This window comes from Physella acuta, unplaced genomic scaffold (genome assembly GCF_028476545.2).
Source record: "Physella acuta isolate Inbredline_101_S28 unplaced genomic scaffold, ASM2847654v3 ptg000022l, whole genome shotgun sequence".
Lineage (NCBI taxonomy): Eukaryota > Metazoa > Mollusca > Gastropoda > Physidae > Physella > Physella acuta.
Genome location: NW_026731542.1, coordinates 106,381 through 126,957, shown reverse-complemented (window position 1 = coordinate 126,957; position 20,577 = coordinate 106,381). Strand labels below are relative to the sequence as shown.

The window sequence follows — 20,577 nt, the reverse complement described above, 5'->3', positions numbered from 1 at the left end:
AAGTAGCATATTAGCACCATGGTTTTGATTAAAATGCAAGAAAACATCAGCTTTGTTATAATAACACTGTTATCATACACTTTTTACAACTACCAGTGAAAGTTAATTTAATTTCTTGCCAGATTAAAATCTTAGTTTGAAAACAAAAAGAATCCTAGTTTGATTTTAAAGTTCTGAGTATTGTAAGTAGAATTATTTAAAGTAATATCCTGTTCAATGTAAATAGCTTTATACTTATTTTACTACTACTGTTCTTTTTGGTTAGTTATTCTGTAATAGTCTCTGATTTTTTTTTTTAGGTTTATATTTTCTGAAATTTTGGAACTAGTTGATTTGGACTGGACTGGTCAAGAAGGGGGATGCAATCGTTTTCACTTTATGCCAAGGTTTTGTCGAACTCTTCCTGATTCTGGATGTAAAGAAGTACTTTCTATGAATACTGTACTTAGCTTTTTAATCAAAAGTGCTTCACCTCTTGTTGAAGAGTCAAGACTCCAAGAAATCATGGATTGTGGTGAAAGTGAATGGCACAATATGGTTGACAATTTAAGAGGCATGATTGTCACAAATCCAGGCATGGTAAGTAATTAAATATTGTTTCTGCTGATTCTAATTAAATTGGATTTTAAAATTGCTATCTTTTATAACAAATAATGTTAGCCAGTTGGTTGATCTATAAATTGCACTCACATTTTCTTTTCTGCTATCAATGTGCAATTAAAAATAATTTTTGATTAACAGAAACCAAGCTCAGTTCGCATTGACCAGCTGGACAGAAAAGTTACTACACCACAAATTAAATTGGACAGTTTCGTTGAAAGTGATGATGAAGAAAAGGGTAATAAACCAGATAAAACAACTACACAAGAGGAAGATATACAAAATGATCTACCCAAGTACCCACTAATTATTCATCAGGTAATTTTGCATGTTTTTTTTTTACATTGAGAATAAAACAAATATTTATGTAACCTTTAGTTCATTATGATGTACGAGCCGACCCGCAGCGTATCATACGCCGCTATTTAGTTGTTTTATTTTCTACTTTTCAGTAATTCATAATTTGTGAATTCGACAGTACCAATGCTGCCACTGAAAATATTTGCTTTAAAACACTAACCCCCCTCCTCCCCCCCCTTTTCCCCGATCCCCCCCCCCCCCCCCCCCCCGTGAAAGCAGCCTCCTCTTAGTTATTTCTTAGTCACCTCCTGTAAGCGCTTGAGTGGAACCCCCAGGGAAAGTGGAAGAGAGGGCGCCCAAGACAGACCTGGAGGCAGAGTCTTCTTGAAGAACTGAAGCCAACAGGGATGTCTTGGGAGATGTCAAAATTAATAGCCGAGGATAGGAAGAAATGGAAGGAAATGGTGGAGGCCCTATGCTCCATAAGGAGCAAAGAGGACTAAGTCAAGTCCTGTAAGTTTAAAATCGAACTAAATTATCTGCCCCTAATAGAAACCGGGCTCTACGGCTCTACGATTTGTAAACATTTAGCGTGACCACAACTCACCAGACAATGTGGGGGTGGGGTGGGGGTGGGGTGGGGGTGGTAGTGATAGTGATAGAGAGAAAGAGAGGGGACTGCAAGGAGGCGCGTGCAGCTTGTATTCTAACGGCTCCCAGAAGAGAATTATATATATAGATTGCGTTACTGTTATTATAAGTAATTTAGTTGGTCAAAATATTTATAAAATATTGTTGTTTAAATTTTAGATGCCATAGCAGCGTTTCCCTATCTTCTGTGCAATGCCCCATCTATGGCTATTAAACTAACTGGAAAAAGCAGACTCTCATTCAATTTAGTTATATTTCATTTTGGTGTGAACCCAGTCTTTGCCCTGTGTTCTACTGTCCATAACCAATTATCTACTTCTGGTAGCTGTCTTTGAAATAAAAAATCGTTTGTATTTGAACAAGGATGAACAAGTACTGAATGCGGTATATTAATTTCTAAAATAGCTTTATTTCATTCATTGAAGACACATTGGTGAATTGTGAATTCTTATTTACAATACAAAAATGTTTATAATTCCCATTCTCCCAAATTTAGCTACAAATACAAAAAAACTGTATTTTGGTTGTTGCTGTAAAATTGTTTAATTAAATTTGCAAAGCAAGACTCAAACTTGATGTCATGAAATGATTTAATCACTTTTTGTGCTAATGCAACAATTTTGTTCACAATAAATTACATATAAAGTAATTAACACAGACACGAGCGGTAGACAACAAAATTATGTATGAAGAAATTATCTGTTAAATACTTTATCGTGGACACAGATAAGTTTAGAAGATACATGTTTTGCAGTCTAAAATACTCACATGTAGATCTCTATTTAATTTGCATTGAAACAAAATTTAATAGAGTTTGCTTTGAGTTGTATTATTAGTAGCAAATGCAGCCATCAATTTAGCATTCAAACTTTTCGTTTGTTTGACTCAATGATTGGTGTTTCCGCTTGAACAAGATATAGGCCAGCCAAGGCAATCCTGGTGAAAAACTGTAGAATGGGAGACAGGGGTTGTCGGGTTTTCATGGGCTCAAATAAAGAGAGCTGCCAAAAACCGGGTCCAGTAGAGAGGTGTAGCTGCAGCCCTTTGCTCTCAGGGGCCTTAAAGGAATAAGTCAAGTTTAATGTTTGTAATTTTTTCCCTCAATATTTCTAAATGCTGATTTTGATGGTTTGATTAACTTCCCCCCAGCCTGATTTTTTCAGATTTGCAATGAGTATTGAAATTGATGATTTGCCTCATGAATAAAATTGTACTATGATCTATAGAAATTTTAATGTTACTCTTTGTTTTTTTTTATAAATTCCTAATATTTTGCATATTTTTTTTTAAACTCCTAATTGCACCCCCCCCCCCCCTCCAACCCCCTGTGGGGGGATACACTGCATTTTGAAACCTGTTTTAAAGACTTGTCTTCTGTATTATGTAAGAGTCAGAGATGATGAATTAAAAACATGCCTTGTATATTGTACATTTTCTAGGGTTATAGACCAGCACAACTGAGCTATGCTGGTGACCCAGTCTACCGTAAGGCATGGAAACAATATGTAAAATTCCGTCACCTCTTAAATAGCAAACCTAAAATATTACCAGCAGACAAACTGAAGCTAAAAGAACAGGAAGAAAAGCTTAGGGAAATTAGAATGAAGAAAACGATGAAAAGAGAAGTATGAATTGTTTTATTAGCCTAATTTTTTATTCAAGTATTTTTGTATTTTCTTTCACCTTGAGACTACAATTATTTAGTAATTAATGATAAGTTGAATATCTTAATGATAAAACTGTTTTTTTCTCAAATACCTTATTTTAACTGGCTTTTTTGTATATATTTTAGGTAACAATAGAGCTAAGCAGCAAAGGTTTCCTTTGTACTGGATTACGAGCCGATTTGTGTCAACATGCTTTGATGGTTCCAGTTTTAATGAGTCACCTACGATTTCACATTTGCCTAGACATACTTGAAGATAAAATTGAGTACAAATTTGCAGATAGAAATTTACTTCAGGTTTGTAATGCTCATTTCCTACAGTTTACTGTAACAAATGGGTCGCTATGGTGATTACAGTGCTCTGAATTAAACAGTGTGTGGTTATTGAGAGTGACTTTCCGTAATGATTTTGTAACGAGTGATACTGACTAGAATATTCAAGGGTGAAGTTATCGATCTTTGTTTTCATATTCTGGTTAATTTTAGTAAAACAGTATGAGGCAGTAGAGAAGATAGGAGAGACCTTTTAGATAGCTCACTTCATATTAGGAGAGGTAGAGAAAATCTGTTGATTGATTTGTGTCCTCATTCTGTGAAAGACCTGTATATTTTGTGGTTTTCAGTGGTTGTTGCTGTAGCATTAATGATTTTATTACTTGCTCCAGAATTGTCTGGGAAAACTAGTTTATTCCTTTTTTCAGTTAAATTTTGTCAATAAATTGTAATTGTTATATCTTTTTCGGGTTATTTTACATTTATCATAGTTCTGTTTTTTGTAGACCTGCTTAGTAAGTTATGCTTTGAGCTGTGTTTGAAATAGGTTGGGTCATAGCAGTTACATGGGTTTTTTTAATTGAAACATTTTTCAAAACAATGATAAACACAAAAGCAGTATTTACATTTAACTATCATTCAGATTTGTTGTAATTTAGTTTGAATTTTAAACAAAAATACTTATTTGCCTAAAAGAAAATTACATCTTTTTCACTTTTTAGTTGTCACTGACACACACATCTTATCGTACCAATTATGGTACAAATCCAGACCACACACGCAACTCTTTGACAAACTGTGGTATGAGGCAGGTTGAATATGGTGATAGACGTATTCATTATCAAAACACAAGAAAAAGAGGAATATGCATACTTGTAGACATTATGTCACGTCTTGGAAAACAAGAAGAAACAGCATCAGGTAAAATTCTTTTAAGTACCAAAACTTGTTGAAATATTTTGTATGAAGGGCACTGTGTAGGTTAAATTCTGTGGTTTTTTAATATTTTTTTAAAAGAGTTATTGTTTAAACACAGTCATACATAATATGATAAAAAAATGTACACACTGCAGCAATTGTAATTCCTATTCCTGTGATTTTATTCTTATTTATGAAGCTAGAATTAGTCTTTATTTTATTTTTTCAGAAATTCCACACAATGAGAGGCTTGAATTCTTGGGTGATGCTGTGATTGAGTTTTTAACAAGTGTTCATCTTTTTTATATGTTCCCATGGTTAGAGGAAGGAGGTCTTACAACTTATAGAATGGCCCTAGTTCAAAATCAACACCTAGCTGTTTTAGCTAAAAAGTTAAAACTACATGTAGGTCGTTCAAAATTATTTTTATGAGCATGGAATAAATTATTCTTAGTTCTAAATGTACATAATTATTTACAGGATTACATGTTGTACGTCCATGGCCCTGATCTGTGTCATGAATCTGATCTTAGTTCTAAATGTACATAATTATTTACAGGATTACATGTTGTACGTCCATGGCCCTGATCTATTTCATGAATCCGATCTTAGTTCTAAATGTACATAATTATTTACAGGATTACATGTTGTACGTCTATGGCCCTGATCTATTTCATGAATCTGATCTTAGTTCTAAATGTACATAATTATTTACAGGATTACATGTTGTACGTCCATGGCCCTGATCTATGTCATGAATCTGATCTTAGTTCTAAATGTACATAATTATTTACAGGATTACATGTTGTACGTCCATGGCCCTGATCTGTGTCATGAATCTGATCTTAGTTCTAAATGTACATAATTATTTACAGGATTACATGTTGTACGTCCATGGCCCTGATCTGTGTCATGAATCTGATCTTAGTTCTAAATGTACATAATTATTTACAGGATTACATGTTGTACGTCCATGGCCCTGATCTATTTCATGAATCTGATCTTAGTTCTAAATGTACATAATTATTTACAGGATTACATGTTGTACGTCCATGGCCCTGATCTATTTCATGAATCTGATCTTAGTTCTAAATGTACATAATTATTTACAGGATTACATGTTGTACGTCCATGGCCCTGATCTATTTCATGAATCTGATCTTAGTTCTAAATGTACATAATTATTTACAGGATTACATGTTGTACGTCCATGGCCCTGATCTGTGTCATGAATCTGATCTTAGTTCTAAATGTACATAATTATTTACAGGATTACATGTTGTACGTCCATGGCCCTGATCTGTGTCATGAATCTGATCTTAGTTCTAAATGTACATAATTATTTACAGGATTACATGTTGTACGTCCATGGCCCTGATCTATTTCATGAATCTGATCTTAGTTCTAAATGTACATAATTATTTACAGGATTACATGTTGTACGTCCATGGCCCTGATCTATTTCATGAATCTGATCTTAGTTCTAAATGTACATAATTATTTACAGGATTACATGTTGTACGTCCATGGCCCTGATCTATTTCATGAATCTGATCTTAGTTCTAAATGTACATAATTATTTACAGGATTACATGTTGTACGTCCATGGCCCTGATCTATGTCATGAATCTGATCTTCGTCATGCTATGGCAAACTGTTGCGAAGCTTTAATGGGTGCTTTATTTTTGGATGGAGGTAACTTCAACTTAAGCTTTAAATAGGCATTGACAAAATTGGGTAAAAAAAATTGAAAGGTACTTTTTCAACAATTATTGCTGATGACAGCCAGTACAATGTAACACTTAAAAGTATTTTTATAAAAACTTCAGAGATAGTTAATACTTTCATATTTGAAAATAAAACCTTAAAATTTTGACATTTATATAATACGAGCCGACCCGCGGTGTATCATACTCCGCTATTTAGTTGTTTTTTTTTTCTACCTTTCAGTAATTCATAATTTGTTAATTCGACAGTACCAATGCTGCCACTGAAAATATTTACTTTACAATACTAAACACCCCTTCCCCCCCCCCCCCCGTGAAAGCAGCCTCCTCTTAGTTACCTCCTCTAAGTTTAAAATCGTTTCAAACTAAATTATCTGCCCCTAACAGCCGTCACCAAACCCGGTTCTACGATTGTAAAATGTAAACATTTAGGGTGAACACAGCTCATCAAACCATGTGAAGGGGTGGGGGGGGGGGGTGGTAGCGACAGAGAGGAAGAGAGGGGATTGCAAGGCGCGTTTGCAGCTTGTTAACACGTTTTTATTAACTCAGCTTCGCGTTTGTGTGTTTGTTGTTAAAATTGACATCGAAAATTAGCCCACTTCTTATTGATCTATAGATCTGAAATTTGGCATGCAGGTTACTTTCGCCTAACAATTTCAGATGCAATCATAAAAACTAGCAATTAGAGACCGTAATTAGCTTAATTTAATTACGCCCCAAGGACCATAAAATTGAGGACATGATTTCTAAAGATACCGACAAGACTGGAGGCTTATTGACACAGTTACTTCGGCCCCAATCGATGTGAGCGCGCTGGCCGTGATCGTATAGTGGTTAGTACTTCGCGTTGTGGCCGCGACAACCCAGGTTCGAATCCTGGTCGCTCAAGATTTTTTTAGTCCGTGTATTTATAAACACTTAGTCAATTCATACTTAATCAAGTCATTAGATAAAGTAGAAAATAAACTATATAAAAAACTTTTTTAAAAACCACGTTTTTCATGTGTAGCAACGGACTAAAAAGGAGAAAATAAAATACTTAAAAAAAACTTTTTAAAAAACCACGTTTTTCTTGTGGACTAAAAAGTAGAAAATAACTATTTACATACATTTGATGACAAAAAACGTGGGTCGGGCAGATGGGTCGGGAAATTTGATGGTGAACGTACCCACGTTTTTTGTCATCAAATGTATGTAAATAGTTATTTTCTACTTTTTAGTCCACAAGAAAAACGTGGTTTTTTAAAAAGTTTTTTTTAAGTATTTTATTTTCTAACGGCTCCCAGAAGAGAATTATATATATAGATTATGCATGTGATGAGGTGGTTAATTTGTTCAGTGCTTGACTACTAAATAGAAAGTAACGAGTTTGGATCATGGACTCTAGTGTTTCTAGGATATGCCTCAGTCCACCCAGCTCTTATGAGTACCTAACTCAAGTTAAGGAAAAGTAAAGGCAGCTGAGCTGGACATTGCACCATCCCTTTGTATAATGAGGTTAAGGAACATGTTACTCTACTTCACCTGTCCTATAAATCGTTAGGTCTGAAAGGGGATCTTTACTTATACTTTATCATGCAAATCTTGCTTTTTAAAAACCTTGCAGGTATAGATGTGGTTGATAAAATTTTCTCACGTGCATTATTTGATGATGATCAAATACTTCTCCATACATGGAATGACCTGCCCAAGCATGTGTTACAGCAGCAAGAACCAGGTGGTGATAGGCGATGGGTTAAGTCAAGTCCTATTTTGCAGGTTGTATTTTTTATAGTAACATTAAACAAAATAGGAGCTAAACAAATATAAAATAATCATATTTAATTGTGGATTTAAAATTTCTGGTACATTTTATGTGCCTAGAAACAAAACTTGGTTTAAATATTTTTTTTTACATAAAACGTTTTTTCCATGTTAATGGTACTTTCCTGTCATTAGATTTAACATGTTAATAAGTATGAACATTAACATATTGAAACATGATCAGAATCAGCTTGAGCTGAACACATTTTATAATAGGATGTGCAAAGATTCATATCAAGTAATGTGCTCATGCATGTACATATTGTTTTAAGTTTAAAAACAGTATACATAATTTCAAAGCCATCCTAATATATAATGGCCCCCGTGCGCACTTCTCTCTCTCTCTGTCTGTCCGCAAAATATTTTCGCCTGACATCACATCAGAAACTGCAGCGATATATGAAGAACTTTATACGGACTTTTGTTGAAAATAATATGTTAGATGTTTTAAATGTATAACCACAATTTTATTTAAAGAAGAAAAATAAAAAATAAAGGCGTATTCGAATGTAGAAAAACAATTTTAATTATGCAACCTGAAAAGTGTTTAAATTTGGGACAAGAACGCATTTAACAATGACGTCGCTTATTGTTTACACTAAAAAAAGAGCACAAAACTTATGACGTCATCTTCCGAGTTTAGAATAAAAAGAAATGAACTATTTCATTCAAATATGATTTAGAGCTATGTACGCTATGAAATGTATACAATACGATTTTCTCGGCCTAAACTTAAACAAATTATTTTATCTATTTGAATTCTAGATCTAGATATTCTAGATCATCTAGATCTAGAGATTCTAGATCATCTAGATCTAGAGATTATAGATCTAGATCTAAATTATCTAGATCTACGGAAAAACTAGACTTACACAGATGTAATTTCAGGCCTCAATTACTTTATTGAAATCTTTGTTTATTTATGCAATTTGCTAATCTATATAATATATGAAGCTAAGTTGTCGGGTGCCCGATAGGGCACTTCCCGGCACCGCAGGCGCTTCAAATTTGGCAGGATCTTGCCTTGGGGCGACAGAACACGGGGGGCCGGTTGGCCGAAAAGTCTACGATGAGGGGGGTCAAAACTGACCTTGACTGACCGGCGCCTTATATGGGCGAATTTATTAAGCATTCAAATTCTCAATGTTTTCGAAAGCCTAAGCGAAGCTGGGCGTCATGCCTAGTTATTGTATAAAAGACAAAAGCTACTGTGATCTCAGAAGAAAGGCAGATACTACATTTGAAGTGGATTTCTCCTATGTGTATTCAATTGTATTTTATATGCATGACCTTTGTTCTAAAACTGAGTTATTTAAATTTAAACAAAGCCAACGCTATGTCTTGGATCCTAGTTGTTGGGGTGCGGGTTTGTCCACACTACTGTTCTATTAACAAACGTCTTGAGTGTTCATTAATCATCCTTTGAATAGGTTTCATCAGCATCGCTGGGTTCTCTCGGGAGCCAGTGCTGCGCGTTCCCTGGTTTGGTAGATCATTAAATAGTTGCCCCCATGTCCCTATTGTATGGCACTCTTTAAAACAAATAGGGATGGCGTAGCCTAATGGTAGAGTGCTAGACTGCTAACCCAAATGTCTTGAGTTCAAAATCGGGTTCAAGTCAGTAGAACATCTCTGAATCCTCCCAGCTCGGAATAGTGCTGACCGCACTATCCCTTCATATATCAGGTCATAGAAACAGGTAAAACCTAGTTCACTTTACTTTAAAACAAAAGTAGCTACCATAGTGCTAACTGAGAAGCCTGGGGATGCACCTGGTGCAGTTTGAATGTTGAACTAAGTAGTACCCTGACCCCTTGTGCAGGACAGCCAGTCTACGAATCCCAGGTGCTAAAATAGCTGCTGAGGAACTCTGGGCAGCTAATCACATCCTGCGGGGGTGCAACCCCTGTAAAATTTAATTTTTTTATCACAGAAACCTTCCCAGGAGTATTCTCAACAATTTCATGATGGTTGGATGAAAAGTATAGAGGTTTTACGTGGTAGAGTCTGTAAAGCTCATGGTTTCTAAACTGAAAAGTCACGAGTTCGTACCCTCTGGCAGATATATATATATATATATATATATATATATATAATATTTTAAAGGCCTATATATAATGAATCTCCATGAAGTACCAATTTAATCTTCTTCATTCTTAATTGTATAATATTGAAGGAAATCTCCAACCCAATGGAGTATTATGTGTAACCGTGTCTGGTTTTCTTTCAGAAATTTGCTTCTATAGTCTTTGTCCACTCAAGAATAATATGTTTTGCAGCAGTTGTTTGATTTTGGAGTTTTCTGTCATAGATTGCTTGCTGTTCCTGGCTAATGAGCCTCATCTACCCTGGGGGATCAAAACTCTTGACTTTTGGAGTTTGCAATCATATGCTATCCCATTGATTTAATGATTTATGTGTTTTTGCACAATTTGCCATCAAACTACCCTTATGGACAAGCAGTAGACTAAGGGGAACCTGAATTGAAAGGATAGACCTTGCCCATAATTACAATTTATTACTTGAAGTGAACAAACAGATTTGAGCTTTTGAGACTACTATAATTACTAATTTTAAAACTCATCTATTCTTCAAAAAATATGCTTTATTATTTGTAAACTCTGACTTCAAAAATGCCTTTTGATTAATATTCAAAATATTTTTTTTTATTACAGAAGCTTGAGAAGTTTGAAGAATCAATTGGAATTCGTTTTAATCATATTCGGCTTTTAGCTAAAGCTTTTACACACAGAAATATTGGAACAAATCCTCTTACTATGTAAGCAAGTTACTTCTTTCTATTAACAAGATGTACTCAAACTGTGGGAAATTATACAGTGAAGATAACATTTTTAGGTTTGCTGAAGCCTTTATAATTGTTTTGTGACTGGCCAATATAAAATTAGTCGGTTTCCCATGTAGGTTGATGAGATATTATACAGTTTAACATAAAACACTAAAAATTTAAACATACAAACATATTTAGATTATTATTGCTGATTCTATTAGTTAGAAAATAGAAGAAAAATATAATGAGAAATGTAATTTTTCATTTCTATTGAATTATCATTTATTTCAAAATGTAAAAAGTTCTCATTTTATAATTGTTTACCATTGAAATATATATATTTTTAAAAACGCTTCTACTTTTCTAGGGGCCATAATCAGAGGTTAGAGTTTTTAGGAGATACAGTATTACAGCTCATAGCGTCTGAGTATCTGTATAAACATTATCCTGGTTTGTATATTCATTCTAAATTTCTTTATAAAAAGATGTTTGATCAAGATATGTCAAACAGATCTGTTATGATTTTTAAAGCAAATTATAGAAAAAAATACATCTATCAAGCTAATTTAATGTGATTGATATGGCATGCATTCTACCATCCCTAAGACCAAAGATTAACTATTGCTGATCTAGATGAACAGCTTGTTAAAAATTACACATAATTTATGATAAGGAATTATATAATTAATCTTATTACAAGCTTTAATTTAGTTCGCAACTGTTGTTTGTTTTTAGTTTGTGGATTTAAGGCAAATCTTGTAACTCAATTTAGACCCACTTCTAATGCAGCAATTTAATTCAAACTTCCCAGATATGTTTAACTTAGATGACAGTACAAGTTTTTTAAAAATTAAATTGTATGTTTAATTATCATTAAAAATGGATTAAACAGTTTCTGCACTAAGGGGAGATAACAAAAAATCACACCATAGATTACTATATTCAATAACATGCCAAATGTCTACAATCGTGTAGATGGTCTATCTAGTGAAGGCTATTAGGAGCAGATAATGACATTTTTAAACGATTTGAAACTAAGGGGAAGTAAAAAAAAATAATTAATAACAAGCTGTCTGTAAAATATTTATCAAGGATGGCTGCTTTCACTGTTAGATATCGCAATGGTGTTTTAAAGCAAATATTTTTAGTTGTGTCGACTTCATAAATTATGAATCACTAAAAAGTAGAAAATAAAACAAATATTACAAATCTTTTTAGCGACAAGCTTTAAAAAGCAATGAATATTTAGAGTGCCTTTTCTTAGACAAAATATGTTAAAAAGTAGTTTTCTAAAAAAATAATGCTCATTAAAACTTTAAGTACAAATTTTTATTATTTTAGAGTAAATTTAAGGCTTTTGCTAAAGTAAGTTGTTATAAATTTAAACTTTGTTTCAGAGCACCACGAAGGTCACTTGTCTCTTCTTCGGTCATCATTAGTAAACAGTCGGACGCAAGGTCTTGTTTATGATGACTTAGGAATGTCAGAATATGTTATATTCAATGAGAATGCTATCAGTGATGGTTTGGATATGAAGACTAAACAGAGAGCTGATATTCTGGAGTGTAAGTTTTCAATGTTATGTAATATAATTTATTTGAATTAAATTTAAGGTTACTTGAAGGTAGGTTGTTGCTTGATCTACTTTTTAAAGCTGTTGCCATGGTAATGATGGCTGCTGGAAAATACCGATCCACCTTTTATTTGCAAAGTTGAGCGATAATTGTTTTAATTAGTTTTATCAAGCAAATTCTACAACGATATTCATTAGATTACAAAAATGAATGTTTAATCTTTCCCATGCACTTTCCAATATCCATCTGTGGTATAGTTGTTTGTTTAGCTGAGTATAAGGTAACATAAGATAATAGACATTATGGCTTGTAGTATAATTAATAATTTTTATATTGCTAAAACTTTGGCCGAGACTAGAAAATTAAATGCCCTGCTGGATTAAACTAATTTTTAATCAATAAAAACATTCCTAACCCTGAAGAATAATTTACGAAAATAACTCGATTGATGCAACAGCCAACCAAGCTCACCCATTTTGTCTGCTGTGTATTTGAATGAGAACAACTCTATCAGACTACACAAATATGCTGTATGGTCAATTGAATCACACAACACATTCCTTAAAGTTAACCCACCATAACAGTTATTGCATCATTGCCATTGATTAACAAATGATTTTTTTCTAAAAGCATCTTCTAGTCTACAGATATATTTTAATAATTAAAATTCCTATCAAATTAAAGGTAAATAATTGAAGTTTTTAATTGTTTAAACATCTTAAACAATCATCTTAAACAATAATAAAGTTGTTTAAAATCTTAGTCAGCACCCTACTAAGAGAGAAATTGTGAAATTATTTTTTTCATTAGTGAATAGTTTAGTATAAAAAAAACTGTAATTATCATAGTTTTACTTTAATAACTCTTCAGCTTTTGTTGGCGCTCTTTTTGTGGATAAAGATTTGGACTACTGTAGAACTTTCTGTAATGTTTGTTTCTTTCCAAGATTAAAGGTAAATGCAGATATAAATATAAATAAAATTGTGCAATGAGTTTACACTTGCACTCACTTTTTAAAAAACCACATTCTAAATTCTACTTTTGATATTTTAAGATATCAAAAATTAAAATTCATTCATAATTCTTTTAATACATTATATTTTGAGACTTTCTTATTAATTCCTAGAGCATTGTTATAGTATACTTTCAACCGGAAGCACACTACCAATAAATTCAATCAAAAATCTATTTCCAAACCCAGGATAAATCAGATGTTTTTTTAAAAAACAAATGCTACATTAGGTCTTGTACAATTAATATGCAGATATATTACACAATAAATCTTATTTATATTTTTTGTGAGTGTAGGATTTCATTTTGAATCAAGATTGGAATGACCCGAAATCACAGTTGCAGCAATGTTGCTTGACTCTTCGAGAAGTTGGAGGAGGAGAACCTGACATTCCTGTATACAAGTAAGTAAAATTACATGCTCCATTTAAGTTAAAAATGCACTTCAACATTTAAAAAAAAATAATTTTGGTTTGGTTAATTTTTGAAAATATTATTTTAAAAAAATTTCCTACTAATTTGTTTATTATGTATTTTTAGGGTGATAGAATCCATTGGCCCCACAAATACACGCAAATATGTTGTAGCTGTGTATTTCCGGGGTAAACGTCTAGCTAGAGGTACAGGTCACAGTATTCAACAAGCAGAAATGGCTGCTGCTACACAGGCTCTAAAAAAACGTGCAGGTAATAAATAGGTCTGCCAGAAATACACAGTGATCTTGATTTAATATTATAAAAGGTCATAAAGGATTTAATTATGAAGTAATTAATTAAATTGGTGGCTCACAGTGAATGTTAACTAAAGAAATTCCATACTCCAAAAATAAAATTACCTACACATATTGAACTACTTGAAGCATTAATATGCAGTTGTATATCATTAAATTATTTTTGTCTGGGATTTAAAAATAAGGTATGTTCTCAAAATTAGTCTTACAAATTTTGATGTAGGTATTAACATGGTCAGTTAAAGATTATTTTTAAAAAGTTTAGATCATACTTGAAATCATTTACTATATTTGGAATTGTTTTTTATCTTATTGAAATGACAGATGGATAAGACACATTGATTTTATTTTATAGAGTTGTTTCCAATTTTACAACATCAACGTAGATTCCTAGAGCGAATGAAAAATGGAGAACGAATAAAAGAAGATGATGAACCAGAGGCTGGGAAAAAATCAAGAAGAGTAAAACTGAGCCGTAGAAAAAGTAGTGGGAAAAGACACGCTAATATTTAGAATGCAAGTTTTAAATAATTTGTATCAGCTCTTCTGTAAATGTAATGGAATCATTTGTTTTTATAGTTTATTGTATTTTTGTTGAGCTAGATTTATGTTTTTAACACTAATTTCATTTACTTATGATACTTGTATTTGTATAATAAGTTATAAAATACTTCCTTGGTCTTTATATTCATGGATGTTACTTTTCTGAATTTTGGCAAATATCCTACTTTTTCAGAATCCTTATTTTCAGTACAATTTTTTTCTGATGATAGTTTCATTTGTATTATTTCTTTAAATTTAGGGAAAAAATGTTGCCATTTAAAAGAATAAAATTTACATCAATGACATATTATACATTGATGTGTAAACTAATGTTAAATCACAGTGTCCCCCACTCCCTACCCTCTCTTTTAATTGCTGATAAGGTTTCTCTAGATCTATGTGCATTGAATATTTTAGGCCCAAATAAAGTTTTCTTTCCTATATAGGTTGGATAAGTCTGGGATACTCTCAAGAGTAGACCTAGATCAGTAAATTGATTAATTATAATGTTTTAAATTATTTAACTGTCTTTATAGATTGATGGTATTTTAGTAAGCATTGAATCAAAAGTAAAAGTGCAAATAGAAAAGTCACATATTAAATGAGATTAATGTTTTATTGTGAAATAAAAAAATATTTTGTTAAATTTTTTTTATTTATACAGGATAAATTGTAAAAAAATAATTTTTTTATTAAATAAAGATAGTAAAGAGATTTTCTATATTAAGCTTTTAAGTAGTACAGCAACATATTGAAGCAGCTAAAATGTAGTGACTTTGATGTGACAAAAATTTCTTATCTTCACATTGCTAGGATTAATTTAGCACTGTTCATTTTTTGTGTGGATTTAATCTCAATTTGTCAGTTTAATTTTTAAAAAAACAACACTATTTTTATACGCCTATGGGGTTGTTCATAAATGATGTCACACTCGTAGGGGGAGTGGGTTCCATAATTTTGTGAAGGTGTGTGATGAGGGGGGGGGGTTCAGATGGTGTGACGTCACACTTTTGTATTTAAAAAAGCAATTTCAAGCAAATTGTAAAATGAATTGATTAAAATACTCAATGTTTCAGACAAGATTTTGACAAAATATCGATTTTTAAAGAAAAATTCAACTGCAATCTTGAGAGGGGGTGGGGGGAGGTGTGTTGTAGGCTAAGGTGTGACATCATTTTAGGGGAAGGGTCTGGATTTTTGTGACGATGTGTGATGGAGGGGAGGTAAAAATCGTCAAAACAAGTGTACTCAATGGTCTTTTAAAGTCCTTTATATGTTAGCATTGTATTATTAAGGAGAATAGGTTCTTTTAGTCCTTACAAAATGTTTAAGGGGGGGAGGGGGGCATGAGACAGCTAGAAAAGCTATTCTTTTCTTACAGAAATTAAAATATTAAATACAAGCATTAGCTTATTTGCCTAAATTAAATGTCATTATACTGTAATTAAATGAGATTACAAATGCTGGATAATTTTATAATAGTTCCAAAATATATGTAAAATGTCTGGAATTCTTCCAAACAGTCTTTTATTTTATTTTCTAACCTGTACAGTGACTGTAATTTTAATGTAATAAAAGTGGTTATTTTAGAAAGGTGGATTATTAATTATTACATCGTTTAAGGATCTGGCTTTTTTTGTGACTGTGTGTGAGTATAAAATCTCCTTAAATTTATGTCACATACAACCTCTTCTCCCAGCTGCTTACTAAATGTATAAAATGAATTACTGCTACTGTATGTGCCAATCAAGATGACAAGTTTATTGAATAATTAAAGCAAGAAACTCATGTTAATGATATTGTGATGTACATGAGAGTGCAGATGTTAAATTATCAGTTTGCAGGAAAGTTATAAAAGGAATGTAGGAAACCAGAAAAAAAGTCACAAATATGTATTTGCATGGAATTTGTTAATACTTTTATGTATTAAATATTCAGAAAGTGCAAATCAGCTTACCATAAATTAAATGTAACTAGACTACCAGTCAGTTATCTAGTTAGATAACTGTGGGTTTGGGGGTCATCCATAGATAACATCAAGTCTGTCACTTATCACAAAATAACGAGACCCCCACTCAAAAGACGTTTTTTATCTTTTAAAAATGCAGATTTCGGCTGAGAATGGGTCTGACTACACTATCCCTTCATATACTGACGTCACAGGTGACCTACTCAACTCTACTTCACCTGCCAAGTCTCAGACAACATGTTTTTATCGTTTAAAAAAACAATTCCGGCCGAGCATGTCTCTGACCACCCTATCCCTTTAAATGCTAAGGACAAAGAAACAGGTGAACTCTACTATCCCGCCAAGTTCAGATAGGCAACTTTATCCTTCACATCTAAAAATGAACCGGGAGTCTTCTCTTCTAAACTTTCTCGAATATTCTTATACGAGCCGACCCGCGGTGTATCATACGCCTCTATTTAGTTGTTTTTTTTTCTACTTTTCAGTAATTCATAATTTGTGAATTCGACAGTACCAACGCTGCCACTGTAAATATTTCTTTAAAACACTATAAGTAGCTCGTTAAGGACCATACCCCCCCCCCCCCTTCCTTCCCCCCCCCCCCCCCCCCCTTACGTTTAAAATCGTTGGCTCTGCTTGTCAACATTTAGAGTGAACACATCTCACTAAAACCATGTAGGGGTGGGGAGGTAGGGAGCGCGTTTGCAGCTTGTTTTCTAGCGGCTCCCAGAAGAGAATTATATATATAGATGAAACAACAGGGGATGGCAACTCGGGATACAGGCATGATTTTTAATCCATTTTAAATACTTAAACTTTTTAAAATAGAATAAAATCTCGTAGAAAAAAGAATTGCTCACCAAGAGAGCGCCAAATAAAATGTACATAATAGTGCAGAATATTATTATTAGTACTGTATTTGTAGGAAAAAAAGTCACAGGAAAAAAAAAACACAGAAAAAAAAACACAGAAAAAAAGTCACAGGAAAAAAAAGTCACAGGAAAAAAGACACAAATATATATTTGTTAATACTTTTATGAATTTTATATTCAGAGAGTGCAAATTAACTTAGGATTAATTAATGTAATGTAATGTGTGTAGGTTGTATATGCATGGTAATTTTTATAATTCATCTAAAAATATTTAGTATGAAGTATTTAGATTGTAATTATGTAAAACATAATATTGACAGCATTTATAGAATGTTCCAAGACCAACGTCCTCGGTTTTCATTGTCTTTTTAAAAAATACTAACATTAAACTACCGTGAAATGGTAAGTTCATCTGACTGGCTGCCCTCAACTCATCGCAACAATAGTTATGATTAGTTCAACCACCTTTACCGCCCACATTTATCACGCTAATTACATAACAAAGCATTTGATCAAAACAGAAAGCCGATAAGGTTCAAAGGCTGTCATTGACACAAAACGTCCACAACACACCATATGTTCGGACAAGGCCGACCAGAGAATAGCCTACGACAAAACATGCAAAACACAATGATGTGCCTAAATTTCTTTTATAATTAGATTTTATACCGCGTATTTAACTAAATACTAACAAAAGTTGAGATTGGTGTGTAAATTAATTAATTTTAAACCATAATGCTTTTAAAGTCTATAAATAATAAATGCTATCAAAAAATACAATCCACAACAATAAACAGACAAAATTTTATAATTTTCAACAAATTAAACCAAAATATTTCTGGAAAAAAAATTGTGACTTTTTTCTGTGACTTTATTTCTGTGACTTTTTTTCCGATAAAATTTTTCCATGGTGACTTTTTTTCCTAGCAAAAACTGACTTTTTCTGTGTTTTTTTTCCTGTGACTTTTTAGCGCAATTTCCATACGGACAATTGCGATTATTAACTCGTCATTTCTGGATGGATGTGTGTCCCCAGCTTTAAGTCGTATCTCCTCCTCAACGAAGCAATATTGAGGACTAGTTCCAAAGCAAATATGTTAAGCAAGTTCCAAGGATGATTGTGGGCCAAAAAAATTCCCGGAATTCCTTCCTGGATTTCCCGGAAAAGCCAAAAAACCTCGAACAAATGCAGTTTTTGGCCCATATCTCGGCAACCAGATCACTTAGCGCAGGGGTCTCCAAACTTTTCAGTCCGAGGGCCGCATTAACTATCAAATTTCAGTTCGGGGGCCAGTTTCTTCTAGGCATGTCGTGATTTTTCTGAGCAAAGTTCCTCAGCCATCACCAACAAACGTTTTTTCCGTGGTCAAAAAGATCTCCGCGGGCCGGACGAGAGGACCTCGCGGGTCGCATCCGGCCCGCGGGCCGTAGTTTGGAGACCCCTGACTTAGCGACTTGAAACATTTACCAATCGATTCCTGCCATAATTTAGACCAATATTGCCGAAGAAAGTTTTCAAAAATATCCTTTCGTTCGGTCACAAAAAATTAATTAAGAACATTTAAACTGAGCATCGTGTAGGCCTAGGATGATATTTACTACTTTTTTAAACTGAGCATCGTGTAGGCCTACTCGTTAAAATAAAACTATTTCCGTTGATATAGGTTAATATATTTGTCTTTATTTTTTACTTATTAATTCAAACGTTATTTTTGTACCCTATTAAAGAATAAATATTTTTTCTATTTTGTTTTGAATTATTAAAACTACTTTTTTTGCATTATTTATTTGCTGAATATATGATTTATCTCGATTTAAAATTGTTATGGATATTGGATAACATAAGGAAATTGCGCTTAAATTGTCACTAGACTTTTTAATAACTTGTTTTTCCGTTCACCTGTATAAATACACGTGTTTTTTTTTTTGAGAAATCGGAAATAGCGAAAATTACTACTTCCGGTCAACAGAAATTACTCAAAATTTGACAGAAGACAGAAAAGTAGATCAATTACTAACATGTCAAATTTCGTTCATCTATCTAAAACAGTACTCAAGTTATAGGCTTTTGAAAAAAATGAAAGTAGAATAAGTTCCACTTCCGGTTACCTTAAGTCGCTGAAAAATCATTTATTATTTATGAATAGTAATTGACTATTAGATCTAATAATGTTCAATTAATTCTAAACTTTTTAATTAATATCTAAATAATTATGATAAACATAATCTTACCTTCCCGGTTTTGTGAATTAGATGCACCTATTACTATGCTAGTAAATTAATATCTACTGACTAGTGCTGTCTAGTGTATGACAAAATGTGCTGAAGTGGTGAGGTGGGGGGGGGGGGGTATCGAAAGTGGACCCGTGTGGACGGGCAGGAGGGGTCTAACCAGTGGCGTAGCTACCGTAAAGCTAGCGTAAGCAAGGCATAGGGGCCCACGGCATTTGGGGGCCCCTTTTCCCTCTTTAAAAAAGTAAAACTTTTACATTGAAATTCTAATATTTGTTTAATATAAATAATTTAAAAAAAAGGAAAATTCAGTTTCTTTTCTATTGTAGAAATAACTGGTTTCTTACTTTGCAGTATACTCTAGGACAAATTTTACATTGGTTATTCAGTGCCGCTATGGCTAAGATGATAGTGGAATGGCTAAAGTGGGGGTGGTTACGCTCGAGACACAGTAACATTTTTTTTTAAACGTGAACGATGAAGTTGACTATCAGGACCTCGCGGGACACAGGGCAGGTCAAGTAGAGTTGACCTGTTTCTTTGTCCTCAACATATGAAGGGATAGTGTGGTCAGAGACATGCTCGGAAGGAAGCGTTTTTTTAAACGATAAAAACATGTTGTCTGCAGAGTTTCTTCCAGGCATCTCTTCGGGGGGAGCAAATCCCACCCCACCCCCCCCCCGAAATTTTTTTACCGCCCCCCCCCCCCAAATTTCAAGTGCCCCTCCCCCCCCCCCCCCCGGAGAAAAAAGTCTGGAAGAAACACTGGTTGTCTGAGACTTGGCGGGACAGTGGACAGGTGAAGTAGAGTTGAGTAGGTCACCTGTGACGTCAGTATATGAAGGGATATAGTGGTCAGACCCATGCTCAGCCGAAATCGGTGTTTTTTGTTTTTTTTAAAAACGTCTTTTTGAATG

General features: G+C 33.4%; 1 protein-coding gene across 3 annotated transcripts in view; it reads left to right on the top strand.

The window, feature by feature from the left end:
* The window catches only part of LOC131940541 (ribonuclease 3), a 29,715-nt gene extending 13,049 nt beyond the window's left edge, over positions 1–16,666 (top strand). For all 3 annotated transcript variants that reach the window (XM_059299210.1, XM_059299229.1, XM_059299219.1), the window contains exons 6-20: positions 300–579; positions 742–918; positions 2,991–3,176; positions 3,344–3,514; positions 4,213–4,411; positions 4,638–4,813; positions 5,995–6,103; positions 7,745–7,896; positions 10,617–10,720; positions 11,097–11,179; positions 12,127–12,294; positions 13,174–13,256; positions 13,612–13,718; positions 13,855–14,000; positions 14,400–16,666. In XM_059299210.1, the coding sequence (XP_059155193.1) occupies positions 300–579; positions 742–918; positions 2,991–3,176; positions 3,344–3,514; positions 4,213–4,411; positions 4,638–4,813; positions 5,995–6,103; positions 7,745–7,896; positions 10,617–10,720; positions 11,097–11,179; positions 12,127–12,294; positions 13,174–13,256; positions 13,612–13,718; positions 13,855–14,000; positions 14,400–14,557 (2,299 nt within the window). In that variant the 3' untranslated portion in view covers positions 14,558–16,666. The remainder of the gene's footprint in view (positions 1–299; positions 580–741; positions 919–2,990; positions 3,177–3,343; positions 3,515–4,212; positions 4,412–4,637; positions 4,814–5,994; positions 6,104–7,744; positions 7,897–10,616; positions 10,721–11,096; positions 11,180–12,126; positions 12,295–13,173; positions 13,257–13,611; positions 13,719–13,854; positions 14,001–14,399) is intronic.
* Positions 16,667–20,577: the final 3,911 nt, after the last annotated feature.